At 51.4% G+C, this 17,734-nt stretch overlaps 3 protein-coding genes and 1 non-coding gene across 4 annotated transcripts; 1 reads left to right on the forward strand and 3 right to left on the reverse strand.

Moving 5' to 3' along the window:
* Nucleotides 1-4,404: 4,404 nt before the first annotated feature.
* Nucleotides 4,405-10,791, forward strand: SETTUDRAFT_130531 (uncharacterized protein; the record flags this gene model as incomplete). The annotated part of the gene is made up of 2 exons (XM_008026407.1): nt 4,405-8,614; nt 8,662-10,791. 2 exons carry the CDS (start codon nt 4,405-4,407, stop codon nt 10,485-10,487), a joined length of 6,036 nt encoding a protein of 2,011 aa, XP_008024598.1. The 3' UTR covers nt 10,488-10,791.
* A 665-nt stretch (nt 10,792-11,456) lies between these two features.
* Nucleotides 11,457-11,553, reverse strand: SETTUDRAFT_t132. Its single transcript has one exon. It is a non-coding gene; the product is annotated as a tRNA-Arg (tRNA).
* Nucleotides 11,554-12,501: 948 nt separating this feature from the next.
* SETTUDRAFT_77017 (uncharacterized protein) lies at nt 12,502-13,707 on the reverse strand (the record flags this gene model as incomplete). Its single annotated transcript, XM_008026380.1, has 1 exon — nt 12,502-13,707. A coding segment is annotated over one exon (1,206 nt), but the record flags the coding sequence as incomplete, so codon positions are not given.
* Nucleotides 13,708-14,330: 623 nt separating this feature from the next.
* SETTUDRAFT_168856 (uncharacterized protein) lies at nt 14,331-16,501 on the reverse strand. The gene is made up of 2 exons (XM_008026408.1): nt 15,162-16,501; nt 14,331-15,086 (listed from the first exon to the last, which is right to left on the reverse strand). Exons 1-2 carry the CDS (start codon nt 16,240-16,242, stop codon nt 14,419-14,421), a joined length of 1,749 nt encoding a protein of 582 aa, XP_008024599.1. The 5' UTR covers nt 16,243-16,501; the 3' UTR covers nt 14,331-14,418.
* Nucleotides 16,502-17,734: the final 1,233 nt, after the last annotated feature.

The following is a 17,734-nucleotide window of genomic DNA, read 5'->3' on the forward strand; positions in this document are numbered from 1 at the left end:
GAGAATATCTAAGCTAGCTTTAGAGGCGCTAGTCTAGTCCTACACAACCTATAGGCTATGATATCTAAGCTTAATATAGTAGTGTAGACACTTGTATAATTACTATGATAGATAGCCGCCTAGTAGGCGTAGACACTACGCAACGCGCGCGAGGTTAAGGCTTAAAGTACTCTTATTTAATAGAGAGTAAGAAATCGCCTTAGGTCTTTTAAAAATTCTCTTAATAAAAAGGTTATATAGCTAAGTAAAGAAGCTTAGTAAATAGTATATAAGATAACGCTTATAAGGGAGAAAGTAGCTACTCTTTAAGAGGCTCTAAATATAGCAAATAAGCATAAGAGCTATAAGTAGCGATATATATAGATAAAAGAGACTCTTACTATAGGTAAAGTACAAAAAGTATTAGCTAAATAAGTAGGTAGTAGTTATAGTAATGGTAAGAGTGCGTTAAAGAGGGTGTAAGGAGAGTAGTAGTGCGGGCGTTGTAAGCAGACTAGATATAACGCTTATACCTACGTAGTTAAGATAGATAGTATAAGTAATAGTAACAATTCTAATAATTGATTTAGTATATTATAATAGTTTATTAACTATAATAAAAGACTATAATAACGTGTTAAAGTTAACGCGCTAGTGGGGAGTGACTAACTCGCTTAGGTGACTAACTCGCTTATGAACCACGTTAATTAGTGAATTATGTATTAGTTTTTGTAGAAATTACGCTAGTATGATATCTATTACTAGTCTTTTAACTATCTTCTTCATAAGTAAGTTCTTCTTCAGTATCTTTAGTAGACGTAATAGTAGTAGTAGTAATAATATTAGTAATAGCTTTAGTAGTATTAGTAGTAATAGCTTTAGTAGTATTAGTAGCTTTAGCTTTAGTAGTAATAATAAAGTTTATAATATTATTATTGATACATGTATTGAAAAAAGTAGTTGATATAAAAGAAATTGAAAGTAATATTTAAAGAAAAAGTATTGTAACTTCAAGCTTTTATATATAAAAGCTTAAGAAAGATAGTAAAGTAATATACTGATCAAGTAAGTAAAAGTAAAAGGTAATAAAAGTAATACAATTGTTGTTATACTATATATATTATCATAAAATGATAAAAATTTCAGAGCTAAGAATATTTCAAGTTTTTATCAAAAAACTAATAATAAATAATAGAGCTAAAAAAGTACAAAAAAGAGTTAAAGTAGTAGTATTCAATATAAGTAAAAATATAGTATAATACTTATAAATACAAAAATAGTAAGCTTTAAAGCTTATTAGTATATATAGCTTATATAGTACTTTACTAAAATATAAGTATAAGTAAATAAAGCTATAATTTCAAAATCTTCTAGCTTACTATAATAAAAGAAAAATTTAAAAAAAGGTAAAAGTAGTAGTATAGAGTTTCAGTAAAAATATAGTGTAATACTTATAAATATTAAAATAATAAGCTCTAAAGCTTATTAGTATATAACGTGGTTCATAAGCCAGTCGGCCACCCAAGCGAGTCGGCCACTTTGTACCGTCGCGTTAACTTCAACACGTTATCACAGCCTTTTATCACAGTTAACAAACTATTGCAATATACTAAATTAATTGTCAGAATCGCTACTATTACTTGCACTATCTATCTCAACTGCGCAGGTACGAGCGTTGTGTCCAGTCTGCTTGCAACGCCCGCACCGCCGCTCTCCTCGCACCCTCTTCGACGCACTCTCACCATCACCACGACTGCTACCCGCCTGTTCAGCTAATACTTCTTGTACTTCGCCTACAGTAAGAGTCTCTTCTGTCCGTACGTATCGCCGCTTGCGGCTCTTACGCTTATTTGCTGTGTCTAGAGCCTCTCGAAGAGCAGCTACTTCCTCCCTTATAAGCGTTATCTGATATGCTATTTGCTAAGCCCCTTTACTTAGCTGTACAACCTTCTCGTTAATAGAATTTGCAGAAGACCTCAGGCGGTTTCTTACTCTCTATCGAATAAGAGTACTTTGAGCCTTAACCTCGCGCGCGTTGCGTGGTGTCTGCGCCTCCCAGGCGGCTGCCTGTCGCGGTGATTGTACTGGCGTCTGCACCACCACATTAAGCTTAGATAGCACAGCCTGTGGGTCGTGTGGGACTAGTCTAGCGCCTCTGAAGCTAGCTTGGATATTCTCCTTCGTGATAGACTGCTCAAAAGCAGCCTTAAAGGCTGGTAGGAAGGTTTCCTTGCTAATATAGTGGGTGCGGTTGCGTGCCAAGCCTGAAACAGCGTCGCCATACTTACGCTTTAACAGCGAGAAGTAGGCGACGTTAAGGGGCTGCAATAGGTGAGACGAGTGTGGAGGCATGTAGAGAAGAATAATATTCTTCTCCTTGCAAAGATCTTGAAAATTGATGGAGCAGTGGCTCTCATAGCCGTTAATAATAAGCAGTCGATACCCACCTACAGTATGCCTCTTTGTATGGGTATCAAAGTGCTTTAACTAGGCAAGACTAAGCTAATTATTCGTCCAGCCATTAGGACTAACTTCAAGAACCTAGTTAGCAGGCAAATCCTCAAACTAGACGTTGATAAGCACCTTGCCCGCAAAGACAACGAAGGGTGGTATTTAGCGACCTGACGCGCCCACGCCTTAGATCACAGTAACCCACTCATAGTTGCCTAGCTGTACCTATTTCTTTTTCCTATATCCTTCTAAGCCTGTAATAACTAACTATAATAAAATCTTGCCTATTATAAAGCTAGTTTCGTTAAAGTTGTAGATATCATCGTCTATAATACCCCACTTCTGCTTTGTCGCCTAGACTAAGTCAAACCAGCGCTGGATAGCCACTAGATCCTCGCAGGCGGCTCGCTGGTGATTATAGGGACGGCTCCAGCGCGTACGGAGCTTAGAAGTCCGCTTAACAAAGTTGTCAACCTAGTTCTTGCCAACAGGGTTGCCACCACGCTCCTCTAACAGTTTATTAGCTATTGCTTGAACCTCAGCCTTTATAGGGGCAAATCCTCGCGTAGACTTTTCAAGAATACGCCTAACAATAGCCTCCTCTTCTAGCTTATTTAGGCGCTTTGAATTTGGTTTGTAGTCGCGTTAAAAGCGCTTTCCAGCGCGTTAGTCTTGGAGAGTAGTTTGAGGCACGTTATAGATAGAAGCAGCACGTCTTTAGCTTTAAACACGTTGCAATTGGACGTTAAAAAGAGCAAGTTGAAGATCAGATTCAGAATAGATTAACAAATAATTGTGTGGTTAAGACATAACGCGTTATAGTGTTAACGTCGACGCGCCGGTACAAAGTGGCCGACTCGCTTGGGTGGCCGACTCGCTTATGAACCACGTTATAGCTTATATAGTACTTTACTAAGATATAAGTATAAGTCAAATAAAGCTTTAATTTTTCAAATTTGATAACTTATTATAAAAAAAAAAGTATAAAGATAGCTCAAAAAAAGTAAATACGTATTATTAAAGAATACTCAATAATTCTTAGTATTTCAATATATATCATAGTAACTTATAGTATCTTAAAGTTAAGTAGTTATATACTTTTGATTAACTAGTTAAGTAGCTAAAAACTTAGTAAAATTTATATATAATTTATAGTTTTTTAAGCTTTAGCTTTAAATGTTAGTTTTTTATGAACATTTTTTTAAAAACTGTATAATTTGCTAAAAATAATACTAAAAAAATAGCTAACAGCTTGTAGAATAAAAGTAGTAGTAAAAATCTCGTAAGGTAATAAATTAGTATAGTAGCTTATTATATAATCATAAGTAGAGTTTACTATAAGTAGCTATATGAAGCTATAATACTATAGTAAGCTAGTAACTAAGTATAGCTTAGTACTACGTAATAAAATAAAGCTTATTAGCGCAGCTACTTTACTAATAATAAGTAATTAGTAATACCAGGATTTTTCACCGGCGGCCAGAAACCTTACCCCCCATTTCTAAGCCTGCTGCCTGCGCCTGTCCAGTGGCTGTGCCTGCTCCCTGAGCCCTCGCGCCTGCCCGCCCGCCGCCCTCGCGCCTGCCCTGGCCGCCCGCCCGCCTGCCTGCCTTGGCGCGCCGTGCCTGCCCTGTCCTGCTGTGCCTGCCCTGCCCTGCCCTGCCCTGCCCCTAGCGCCTTCCGCGCGGCTGCTTGGCCAGGGTAGCCAAGTCACGCACGCATGCACACTATTACGTGCCTAGCCCAAAGACACTTTGCCATCTCGTAGTACATCCGTTGCATCCACCCTCCCACCCGCCGCCCGGCTGCACAAGCCACAACGCTTCCTCTCACGCCTGCCATTGCTCCACGTCGCCTGTGGCCATGGACGCTCGCTGACAGAGGCCCGCCCCGCCCGTCGTTGAAAGCAGATGCTCCCTGGTCCCCTTGGCGTAATCCCGGACATAGTCGTGATAATAGCTGCCTGCCCACACCATGGCCGACACCGAACCCCCACCCCCGCCAGCAGCAACAGCAGCCGCCGCCGCCGCCATCGAGGAGCGCGAGACGCCGGCTGCACAAGAAAAAGAAGAGGCCAAGGACGAGAGGGCAGAGCAGAAAGACAACGAGCACGACGACGAGGGGGACAGTGAGCACGACGAAGATGACGACGAAGAGGAGACCAGCTCAGACGCAGGCTCCGAGCAGGCCCCAGAAGGACCATCACCATCACAACAAGAACAACAACAGGCAGCAGCAGCAGCAGAGCCACCACCACCACACGAGACAGCCCCCCCTGCGACCGCCCCCCCTCGCGAACAAGCAGACACATCACCGTCTTCACCACCCCCCACAGAAGCGCCAGCACTCGCCGTGCCCGATGGCGCAGACGCGCCGCGCACCTCTGAGCAAATGTTCGACCACCGCCTCCCGCTCCAGAATCGCCCCCGAACAGACTCGCAGTCGACCGTCGCTACAACGGCGACACGCCCCTCGACACGCAGCTCCCTCGTTTTCGTCGTCACGGCCCTCGAGACAATTGCTGCGTCCAAGGACGCCCGCAAGAACAAGAAGCTCGGAGACAGCACCAATGCCGCCCTGTCGGCCATCAAGAACGAGGGCGACCCCGCGCGGATCAGCCCGGAGGTGCTATTTGAGCCCCTTCAGCTGGCTTCCGAGGCCCCCAATGTCCCCGTCTCTATCGCTGCCCTCGACTGCATCGGCAAGCTGATTAGCTACTCGTATTTCTCGGTCCCCTCCGAGCCACGGGCCGACAGCAGCGAGGCGCCGCCCCTGATTGAGCGAGCCATTGACACAATATGCGACTGCTTCCAGGGCGAGGCCACGGCCCCCGAGATACAACTGCAGATTGTCAAGTCCCTGCTCGCGGCCATTTTGAACGACAAGATTGTGGTGCACGGAGCGGGATTGCTCAAGGCCGTGCGACTCACGTACAACATCTTTCTCCTCTCCAAGTCTAGCGCAAACCAGCAGGTTGCTCAGGGTGCATTGACCCAGATGGTCGGAACCGTCTTCGAGAGGGTCAAGGCCAGGCTGGCTGCCAAGGAAGCTCGCTTGAACCTGTCGCGCGTGTCTCTCAACGACAAGAATGTGTCTGAAGAGAGCGTACAGCAGGACGGAGCTAGTCCGGATGGCGACGAGGCCAACGGCGACGACGAGCACGAGGAGTCAGCCGCGCCCAGCGACAAGGCCGTTGACCAACACACGGGGCCCAAGATTACCCTGCAGAGCTTCGAAAACAACATGAGCTTCAACGACGACCGCATACACGACAATGCGCCAACGCTCGTCACTCGCATCCAAGCCAAGGCGGGATCGCGCCAGGTTTCTGGCCACGACGGCTCGTCGCCCCACGTCAACACCGACGAAGAGGAAGAGGACGAGATATTTGTCAAGGACGCATACCTCGTCTTCAGGGCCATGTGTCGCCTAAGCACAAAGAGCCTGTCAGTCGACCATGCCCACGACGTGCGCTCGCAAGGCATGCGCTCCAAGCTCCTCTCGCTGCACATGATCCACACCATCTTGTTTAACAACATTGCCGTCTTTGTGTCGCCCTACGCCACGATCCGAAGTGGCAGCGACGAGCCTACGAGTTTCATCCAGGCCGTCAAGCAGTACCTGTGTTTGAGCCTTAGTCGGAATGGTGCGAGTTCAGTAAAGCACGTGTTCGAAGTGGCCTGTGAGATTTTCTGGCAGATGCTCAAGTTCCTGCGCATTTCACTCAAGAAGGAAGTCGAGGTGTTTCTCAAGGAGATCTACCTGGCAACGTTAGACAAGCGAAGTGCCCCTGCATTTCAGAAGCAATACATTTTGACAATATTCGGAAGGCTGGCTTCAGACCCCCGAGCCCTGGTAGAGATCTATCTCAACTATGACTGCGACCGCACCGCGCTTGACAACATGTTTCAACGCGTTGTCGAGCATCTGTCCAAGATATCAAGCAACCCTGTCACAATCACGCCCATGCAGCAGCAGGCATACCAGGAGCAGCGCGAGAAACAGTCCAAGCAGCCCGACTGGCAGACCCGAGGCACGCTACCACCCTCGCTCACCACAGCCTCGATGAACTCGGCCCACGAAACAGAACACAGCTTTCCCCAAGAGTACGCCATGAAACAGGAGTCGCTCGAAGCCTTGGTCGACATACTGCGCTCTCTTGTCAACTGGGCGCAACAGGCGCTCCCCCAGCACACAAAGGCAAACCATACCGACTTGCGCCCATCGCTTGACGATCTGAGGGTATCCATGGACACGCGCACCATCTCTGAATCCCCAAGGATTGGTGCAGACTCGGGCACAGTCACGCCGCTTGCCGAGGACGACTACAGCCAACTTGAAAAGGCAAAGCAGCGGAAAACCGCCCTCTCAAATGCGTTGAGACTATTCAACTACAAGCCAAAACGTGGACTGAAGGCGCTGATAGCAGAAGGCTTCATTCCCTCGAACCGTCCCGAAGACATTGCTCGCTTCTTCCTTGATAACGACCAAATAGACAAGACGGCACTTGGCGAGTTCCTCGGTGAAGGAGACGCCGAGAACATTGCCATTATGCATGCTTTTGTGGATTTGATGGACTTTACAAAAACACGCTTCACAGATGCTCTGCGCCGTTTCCTGCAGAGCTTCCGGTTGCCTGGCGAAGCCCAAAAGATTGATCGCTTCATGCTCAAGTTTGCCGAACGATACATTACCGGCAACCCCAACGCATACGCCAATGCCGACACAGCCTATGTCTTGTCGTACTCGGTCATTATGCTGAATGTCGACCAGCACAGCAAAAAGATGAAAGGCCCCCGCATGACGGCCGCGGATTTCATCAAGAACAACCGCGGCATCAACGACAACGCCGATCTCCCCGAGGAATATCTTCAAAGCATATTTGATGAAATCTCTCAAAACGAGATTGTGCTCAACACGGAACAAGAAGCGGCTGCGGACAAGGGTCTTCTCCAACAGCAACCCGCCGGAGGACTCTCTAGCATTGGTCAAGTGCTGACCGGCGGCGCTCGGGATTCACAACGAGAGGCAATCGTTCAAGCCTCAGAAGCAATGGCGAACAAGACTGAGCAGCTGTACAAACAGCTTCTTCGTGCCCAGCGGAGAACAGCCGCCACTCCTACAGTGTCCAAGTTTATTCCCGCCTCATCGTCCAAACACGCTGGGCCCATGTTTGAAGTTGCATGGATGCCGATCCTCACTGCTCTCTCGGGCCAAGCTCAGGATCACAATATTGAGATTGTTCGCTTGTGCATCGAGGGCATCAAACTAGCAATCCGAATATCCTGTCTGTTTGATCTCGACAGCTCACGGCAGGCATTTGTGGCTTTCCTCGCCCGCTTCACCAATCTTTACAACGTGAGCGAGATGAAGGCCAGGAATATGGAAGCTCTCAAAGTATTGATTGAGATTGCACAGACAGAGGGAAACCTCCTTCGGGAATCCTGGCGCGAGGTTCTCACCAGCGTGTCTCAATTGGATCGCTTTCAGCTCATTTCCGCTGGTATCGATGAGCGTGCAGTCCCTGATGTGCTCAAGTCGAACTCTGGAACTCCCCAGTCGCGGAAAAACCTCAACGTCCCGGCTAAGAGCCGAAGAGCGAACTCGCAGGCCGGTAACCTGAGTTTCCATTCTGACGTAGCAGAGGAGAGTCGGTCGACTGAGATTGTTAGAGGAGTCGACCGCATCTTTACCAACAGTGCAAATCTGTCGGGAGAAGCGATTGTCGACTTTGTCAAGGCACTTACTCAGGTCAGCTGGCAGGAAATCCAGTCTTCTGGGCAGAGTGAGTCGCCGCGTACTTATAGCTTGCAGAAGCTGGTGGAGATTAGTGGCTACAACATGACGCGTGTGCGTTTCGAGTGGACCAACATCTGGCAGGTACTCGGCGCTCACTTCAACGAAGTGGGCTGCCACACCAACACCAACGTGGTCTATTTTGCCCTCAATTCTTTGCGACAGTTGTCAATGAAGTTTATGGAGATTGAGGAACTGCCCGGTTTCAAGTTTCAAAAGGACTTTTTGAAACCGTTTGAGCACATTATCAACAACACCAACGTCGTCTCCGTCAAGGACATGGTGCTGCGTTGTTTGATCCAAATGATCCAAGCCCGTGGAGAGAACATTCGCTCTGGCTGGAAGACCATGTTTGGGGTCTTCACAGTGGCTGCGAGAGAGCCATATGGTACGTCAAGTTAATCTCCAACATGTGCGACGGCTAACGTTCAGCAGAGGGCATCGTCAACCTCGCATTTGAGAATGTCACTCAAGTGTACAACACGCGCTTTGGCGTGGTCATATCACAAGGTGCCTTTGCCGACCTGATTGTCTGTCTCACAGAATTCTCAAAGAACTTCAAGTTCCAAAAGAAGTCGCTACAAGCAATAGAACTCCTGAAGTCGTCTGTGCCCAAGATGCTGCGAACGCCAGAATGCTCGTTGTCTGCTCGCGCCGGGTACCTGAAAGAATCCGACATGGGTTCTTCCATACCAAAGCAACCCAGCCGTCAAACACAAGAGGAGCAGTTTTGGTTCCCCGTCCTGTTCGCTTTCCACGATGTCCTGATGACAGGCGAAGATCTCGAGGTGCGCTCAAGGGCCTTGAGCTATCTGTTCGACACTCTAATCAGCTATGGCAACAACTTCCCCCGTGAGTTCTGGGACATGCTATGGCGACAGTTGCTGTACCCCATCTTCATGGTGTTGAAATCAAAGTCGGAAATGACCAAGGTTTTGAACCATGAAGAGCTTTCTGTTTGGCTTTCGACAACCATGATCCAGGCTCTGCGCAACATGATCAAACTCTTCACGCACTTTTTCGATGCATTAGAGTACATGCTCGATCGCTTCCTTGATCTTCTGGCGCTTTGCATATGCCAGGAGAACGACACGTTGGCTCGCATTGGCAGCAATTGCCTTCAGCAGCTCATACTGCAGAACGTCCAAAAGTTCACACCAGGCCACTGGAGTCAGATTGTGAGGGCATTTGTTGATCTTTTCCAGAGGACAGAGGCGACGGCGTTGTTCTCCGCAGCCACTGGCGGATCCTCTCCACAGCAACCCTCATTAAACGGCTCGGGGAATTCGGCGGACAACGCTACGCCAACAGTAGACGGACCGCCAGGCGAGCTGTCGCTGCAGACACCTACTGAGGAGCCAAAGATGGCCAATGCACTTGGTATCAACGGCCTGTCAAGCGGACGGCGGCCATCGCTTGTTGCCTCAGACGCGAGCACGATAGCCGCCGAGCAACGCATGCCCTCTCCGCTACCTAAGCGTCAGACACAAGATCTCGAGGATTATCGTCCCGAGACCCAAGACCTCCAGCAGCCTCCGGTAGTCGTCACCGCTGCCCGGCGGCGCTTCTTCAACCAAATCATCACAAAGTGTGTGCTCCAACTACTCATGATTGAGACTGTGCAGGAGCTGTTCACCAACGATGCTGTGTACGAAAAGATACCCTCGGGTGAGCTCTTGCGTCTCATGGCGGTGCTCAAAAAATCGTACCACTTTGCCAAGCGCTTCAACGCGAACCGCGATTTGCGGTCCCGACTCTTCAAGGAAGGTTTCATGAAGCAACCGCCAAATCTGCTCAAGCAGGAAAGTGGATCCGCATCGGTCTATGTGAGCATCTTGTTTAGAATGTATCATGACACATCAAACGACCGCGCGGCCTCGCGTGCCGACACGGAAGCTGCACTGATCCCGCTGTGCGAAGATATAATCGCCTCGTACGTGGAGCTTGACGAGGAGACGCAGCAGCGCAACATTATGACTTGGCGGCCCGTGGTTGTGACTGTTCTCGATGGTTACACTGGCTTGCCCACAACCGACTTTGAAAAGAACATTGTCATTTTTGCGCCTCTGGTTGTCGGTCTATTGGGCACAGAAATGGCGCCAGATGTGCAACGCAGCGTACAAGCCCTGGTCGGGCGCATTTTCGAAACCAAACTGGGCATGGACAAAGTACCGCTTATGCCGGCTATCAGCCGTAGTCCTCGCGGCAGCTTTGTAGGAAGCCCTACGATACAGAGGAGAGCTAGTAAAAGTGGACGGTAGAGTGATCCTCTTTGAGTGTTCCCTCTCTGTTGTCATTTTTTCCATGAATCAAGCACCATTTCTGTACAATTTACCACTTCGGAACAGGGATGTTTGTGCGTTTTGTATTGTTGCTTTTCTTTTCCGATTGATTAGGGTTAGATGTTGGAGTGGTGTTTTAGCTGCTCCTCTACACCAATACTTTTCTGGTATACTATTGGATCTCGAGTCCGCATGAGGCAAAGTGTTTGGGGAAATGATGAAGGGTGGACAGCAAGAGGGCGTTTTATTTTTGCCAAAGTGCAAAAAGTTGGACAAGTTTATTGTGAATTGGAGACAGTTTGCTTTGAGTATGTGATTGTGCTGGCATGTATGGTTTTGACGTGAGTTGAGTGTTCCCAAACTACAAGTGTTAGGTGATTGGGTGAGTAATGATATATGTCTCTACTGAGAGAGAGGCTTGAGTGCTAGGGAGGGGTGGGTGTATAGTAGGCCAAAGCCAGGTCCTGCGGCTGTCTCGTCTTTCACTCGACTTGATGCACCTTGTCGTCTGCGGGTGCAGGTAAACACAAACGACGATGTCATTTGAATAGAGAGCAGAGAATAAGTCATTCCAGAGCATGGTCGGCTTGGTTGATGCTGGCCATTCAGTTATTTGTTGTGTATGCCTTGAATAGAAAGAAGAAGAAAAATATCTTACTTATTCTATGTGTACTGTGTGTGTACTGTACTATGCTGTGAAAACCGCTGCGTCAGCACGCCAATATCACTCATACAACAAATAAAGTCGTACTCTATTCAACCCTTGTCCCAAAAGTGATATCATGCAAGCTCGCCATGTCGCTAAACCTTGATGCTAGTAGCCCCACTGGCCAACCCTGTCTGTCCGTTCCCCACCATTGAGAACCCTCGAAAAAAAAAGGCATCCCCGCACAAGCAAACAGACCTGTGCATGGACATTGGTGTTTCGCAGGGCCAAAAAAAAGTTGGCGACCGATGTGGGACTCGAACCCACAGCCTCAGCCTTGGCTCAAAGCTCGCTGTGCGAAACTAGGAGGGCTGCGCGCTACCATTGCGCCAACCGGCCAATTGTTGAGAAGCTTGCGTAGAAGATGGTATATGTCTGCATGGAATTGTGGAGGCCCGGCAGTAAGCTGGACTAGGGCGTCAGAACCAAGACGGGGGGGTTTTTGGCTCGAGGTGCGGGGTGCGGGCGACTTTTTGTTTTTGACGAGGGGCGATTCCAAAGCGAAATAGTGGGGGTGTAGTGGGTACGTGGATGGGGGGTTTTTTTTGCTCAAGTGCAGCAACTTGATCTACTTGTCTAGCACCTATCTTGGGATATGGCGTGAATAATAGAAGGCCGGCAAGTGCGACAAAGCACGGGAGAAATAACTGAGATGAGATAAGCAGGAGAAGACCTTTCCAGCTCTGAATACAGCGTCGAGCTAGAGGAAGAATAAAAGGGAGATGAAGTAATATGGCGAAGAAAACAACAAAGGTATCATTGGGTAGAAACACCGAGAGAAGATGACCACGCCATGATCATGCTCAAGAGAAAAAGCTCTTTTCTGGAAGGAAAAAAAGAGAAAGGAAAAGAAAAGAAGGATAAGCCAATGCAAATGCAGAAGAAGTGCTCCGAACGAAGAAAGAGGAAGATTTTGTGGTACAACAGCAAACTCATCAAACATCAAACATGACGTCAGGCACTCTCGGCCCTCGTATTCCTATGCTGACTTCGGTTGCGAGTGCTGTCGCGACTACTCCTCGTAGCCATTTGCCTCGAGGGAGCGGGGGTTGCGGTCCCCTCGTTTGCAGCCTCATAGCCGCCATCGTCATCGGCCTCGCTCATAGTCTCGGCATTGCTGAGCATGCTGGCGCGCTTGCTCTGCCACGGCAAGGGCGTCGGACCGTCATTCGGGGTGGCAGGCGTCGAGCCCGTGGAGGCCTGTCTTTGCTGTGGGAGCGGGGGCTGGCGCGCAGACTGGGCCGATGCGTGGGTGATTGTGGTGGTGGAGCGGAGCGAGGACTTGCGGGTTGCGGTTGTGCTGGTCGAGGCATTGCTCCAGCGGCGCTCGCGGCCCTCGAGGGGGCGTAGGCGGCCGTCGGCGTCGAGGTCGGTGGTGGGGGTTAGGCTGCGCGAACTGCTGCGGGAATGGGAGCGCTCACGCCCGCGGCCGGGCTGCAGGGTGCTGGGGCGGCGTTTGCGCGAGGGCGTGTGGGAGAGGGTGCGGTTGTGCGCGTGGTGATGGCCACTCTTCTCCACGTCTGCACCACGGCCACTGAGGCCACGGGCGCGCTTCCAGCCGCGCCAGCCGGTCCACCACAGCCATCCGCCTTCTTCGCGGGCAATGTCGCGCTGGCGGGCACGCACGCGCTTGCGCAGCTCTGCGCGGCGCTCGTTCTCGGTGGCCCAGTACTCGTTGCGGTACACCTCCCAGTCGTGGCGAAAGTCGGGGGTAAAGGGCTTGGGCAGCAGCAGCAGCTTGATGTAGTCGCCGCCCGGGGCAATGTCTTCCTCGGCATACTCCTTGCCGTCCTCGACGATGCGGTGGCGGGGGCGGCCGCCGTCGAGGGCATGCTTGTTCTCGTGGGCGACGTTGATGAAGTGGTACGAGCTGCCGCCCGTCTCGCCGCCCCAGAGGCCGCCGGAAAAGGGCACGACAAAACGGGCCCACTCGACAATCTCCCTCCACCACGGCCCTCGGATGACGACAATCTTTGCATTCATGCCCCTCAGGCCGCGGTTGGCGACGCCGATCCAGCGCCTGGGCCAGCGCACGCCGCGCTCCCACTGGCCCGTGGCCCAGAAGAGGAGGGCGGTGACGACGCCCGTGATGAAGCCGACCTTTTGCAGCATGTCGAGCAGCCAGTACTGCGAGCCGCCAATGCCCTTGCCGTCGTCGCGCGGGCGCAGCCACAGCAGGTAGAAGCAGAAGCCGATCCACACGGCCAGCAGGCTGAGGACAAACGTGTTCTGGCGGCGGCGCGCGCGCAGGGTGAGGTACTGGCTGCGCAGGCTGGCCTCGAGGATGAGCAGGTTGAGGTAGATTTGCGGGGGCGACGAGGGCAGCAGGGCCGTGGGGTCTGCCATGGCGGGCGGGCGCGGGGGCTTGCCCATGGTGGTGGCCGTGGCGGTGGTGGTGGCCGTCGTGGTGGTGGCCGTCGTGGGCAGGCCGTCGTGGGCATCGAGGGGGGCGTGTGCGAGCATCGAGGCCGAGTATGACGGCGGGTCGCGGTCACCGTCGCCGTCGCCGTCGCCGTCGATGCTGTCGGCGAGCGTCGTGGCCGTGGTGTCTGGCGGCGGCGCGCCCTTGACCATCTGGTCCAGCGTCTGCGTCATGTTGGCTGGCGGGCTGGCAGATTGGCTTCGGGGGGGTCGGGGGGCGAGGGGGCGCGGAATGGCGGCGCAACTTGTATGTGCGGGTCGTGGTCGTGGTCGTGTCTGACGGCGGCGGCGGCGGCGGGTGATGACATGTGAAGGGCGCCAGCAGCAGGCCGTCATGTGCTATTGCATGGCGGTGCACGTCTATGTATGGAGTGAGTATGTGCATGCAGCGTGCAGCGTGCAGGCAATAGTGTGGCAGCACGAGAGCGAGCGGGCTTACCCAGCGACTTTGCCAGGACGAGCACCAAAGCGGTGGCGGTGAGGGCGGGCGAGTGCTGGCATGTCTCGTCGCTTTTACCCCACCACGACTAAGCCGTGAATGCATGTGCATCGCCCACAGCCCATGGACACGTCCGCGGCCCATGGCGCTAGCATCTCTCTAGCATCCATCCAGCTGCACTTGCACCCCTCGACGGGCCGCCAGCCATGCAGGGCCTCATGTGAGAAGATGATGTCGCCAAGTCAACGGCGCCTTGAACAAGTCAATTGGACATTTACACACACCGTCGGCGGCGCGCCTCGCCTTGAGTCCTCGCCAACGCCCAACGCCATGCAACTCTACGCCTACGCCAGCCTTCGGCCCTGCTCGCGCCGCCTAACCTCGTCCATCTCCTCCAGCATGACGCGGTTGAACTGCTCCCACCCATCCAGGTACACATGGTGCCCGGCCTTGTTGATAATCACCACCTTGGCAACCCCGCCGTCCTGCTGCCGCTCTTCGGCCGATGCGGTCGCCAGGATGCGTTCGCGCTCCTGCTTCATCTTCTCCTCGGCAGCAAACCCTCCCGCAACGTCCATCCAGTCGTTCTCGCCGTACATGAAGACGACGGGGAACCCCTTCTCGCGCTGCGCCGCCGCCTGCGACTGCTTGGGTGCACCGTCGGCGTCGACCGTGGCGGCATCATGTGCCTGTATCCACTGCCGCCCCACGCCCTGTATCCTCCGAATCAGCGGGCTGCGCGCGAATGCACCCGGTGCCAGCAGATAGCCGAGTGCATACTCCGAACTGCCACGCTGTCGGAACAGTGCATAGCTGTAGTCGTGCAGCGCCTGCGCCTCTTCCTCTGGGAGATGGGAGAAGCGCCGCGACGTCCACCCCGACACAAGCCGCGGTCCCAGCGGCCCGGACCAGCGCACAAAGGTAAAGGGCGAGATCAGATTGGCCTCCCACAGCGAATACAGCCACCACGGCAGTCGTCGTCTTGGCGGCTGCTTGGCATCCTTTGCACGGTCTGATGCTCAACGTCAGCGTTTCCATACATGCACACATGCAAGCCCACCACCGGCTGCCACAAACCCAAACATACCCGTTTCTTTTTGCTGGTTCAGAAAGTTGTTCTTGTCTGCTGTCGACGCCTGCACACCGCTGTTGTTGGCCGAGGCCGCGTCCTGGGTAAACTCATTGGCCATGGTCGAGTCGTGTGGGCCGGGCATGTCGTCGTCGACGGCGTAGGGGTCCTCGGGTATACCGACGGGCGAAGCCAGAATCAGCTTGTTGAGGTGGCCGGGATACTTGAGCGCGTACGCCACCGCGAGGTAGCCCCCGAGACTGTGGCCCAGCAGCGTGAAGCGCTCCAGGCCTCTCTTGATCCTCCACTCCTCGAGCGCATCGACAAACCACGACTCGGCCTCTGCAATCCTGCCCTCCTTGTCCTTTGCGTGGATCTTGAACGGCGGGCGGCTGCTGCGGCCCATGCCGAGGAGATCGAGGGCAAACACCTTCCATCCCTCGGCGCGCGATATCGCCTCAAAGTTGCGGTAGAAGAAGCCCAGCCCCGCGCCGTAGCCATGCAGCATGACCAGATTGTTCTCCACCTCCTCCCCCACGCGCTCCACCGAGAACTCGTTGAGCGCGCGGTCCTTGCCGCTGAGCGGCACCATCTGCGAGTTCCATCGGCGCGGCCCGTACGGGTCGCTGGCCGAGCTGGTCGTGACATGGTCTTCGGCCTGCCTGGGCGGCCCATGGCCGTCGGTGCCCGTCTGCGAGTGTGTCGGCGGGCTCTGCAGATGGGGCACAAACGAGAGGACGCGGTGCTCCGTGGCCATGGGCGACAGTCCGGCCCACCACTGGTCGAAGCCCTGCCTGGCCGACAAGGGAAACCATTTGGAGAAGCGGCCCTGCGCCTCGCCCTGGTCGGCGGCCCGTTGGCTGGCCAGCACCCTCTGCTGGCCGCCCTGGCCGTCCTCGTGGTGCTCCGGGGCCGCCATGGTCGAGTTTGCCTTGGTGTCGATGCGGATGGGGGTGCTGAGGCTCAGGCTGATGTAGCTGGCGCCGCCGAAGCCGACGCCTTTGTGGACGATGCTGCGGGCGCTGGGGCGGGCCAGGTGGGCGTGGAGCAGGCGCAGGCGCAGCGTGAATGCCGTCAAGGGCCCTGTCGAGGCGAACATGCGCGAGCGCGTGCCGAAGAATGCGCGCGGAATGGTGGCGGTATTTGTCGTGTCGCAGAGCGCCCTGAGGCACTGCCTGCGACAAGATGGTGAGCTGACGTATTGTAGTGTGCCTCTGGACGAGTTCGGCGTGGCGGACAGCGCGACTGCGACGCGGAGATAAACAAAGCCCGCGCCTGGCTCCTCCGGTCGGGCGAATAATCAGCCCGCCTGCACTCGAGCGGTGCTGCCTGCGCTGGGATGCGTGTGGATCTGTCTGAGGATTCTATGTATGGGCCATGGTCAAGTAGAAATCTCCAGCAAAAAAAAAAAAAGTTTGTCGACATTCACGACGAGGGGCGGTCATGTGTCGCCAGAGACACCCCACGCCCAACTGATGTAATGACGTGCCCTCCCTACCACTACCCTGGCCCTATCCTATCCTATCCTATCACACCCTATCCTATCACACCCTACCCTACCCTACCCTACCACCACCACATCCACAACCACAACCACCGTAGCCGCAATCAGTCAACTTGAGCCTCAACACTCCCGCCCACCAATCACATCCAATATGTTCTCTGCGTCACATGGGCACAACCACAACAGGCACAAGCCTCATCCTTCTCGACCATATATACTAGTATTGGGTACTATCTACGGAGGTGACTGTCAAAAGTTCTTGCTAACAGGGGTGCATTAATTACCGCCAAAAATAGGGCTAAAGCTATATAGATTAGTCCCACTACCTCTTTTTATACTTATTACCACCTTTAAGTTTGATAATTTCTTAAATATAAAATAAAATACGCTCTATCTAAGCTTAAATTTAGTATTAAAGTTGCTTATTCTAGTACTATTACTATACTGTTATTTCTTTTATTTAACTTCTTAATATACTTTTTTATATTATTTTTCTTTTTAGCTATAGCTAAGCTACTTTAATAGTATGAAAATTAAGTAAATTACTTAGCTATAAAAGCTACTTTACCTTAGCGTTTTAGTATATAGTTCTTCAAGCGTAGTAAGTATATAAAAGTACTTTATTTTTTTAAATAAAAATATATAGTTTCTCTTTTTAGTACTTTTTTATGAAAAGAATTAGCTTTAAGATAAAAACTTAAGTTTAGTAATACTACTAATCAATACTACTATAACTACTTTCATAAGCTAGCTTACTTATCTTTTTTATTTGTCTTTATTATAAAACTTTACTAAGCTTATTATATAATTTAAGCCTTTTTATACTTATTATAAGCTTCTATACCTCTTTCATATAAGGCTTTAAAGCTTTATCTAACTTTTTAACTTAGAAAGTAGCGTTTTTTTCTTTTATATAGTCTTAGGCTTTTAAATATAGTCAAAACTTTTATAGTTATATATAAAGTAGCCTTAAAATATAAATTTAGAGTACCTCTTTTACTACTTTTAAATAATACTTTTAGTAAAAACTTGTAACGGGCTGAACGCCCTTTGGATAGCTCCTCGATGGAATCTCGGTCAAGCAGCA

This window comes from Exserohilum turcica, assembly GCF_000359705.1.
Source record: "Exserohilum turcica Et28A unplaced genomic scaffold SETTUscaffold_18, whole genome shotgun sequence".
Classification (NCBI taxonomy): Eukaryota; Fungi; Ascomycota; class Dothideomycetes; order Pleosporales; family Pleosporaceae; genus Exserohilum; species Exserohilum turcicum.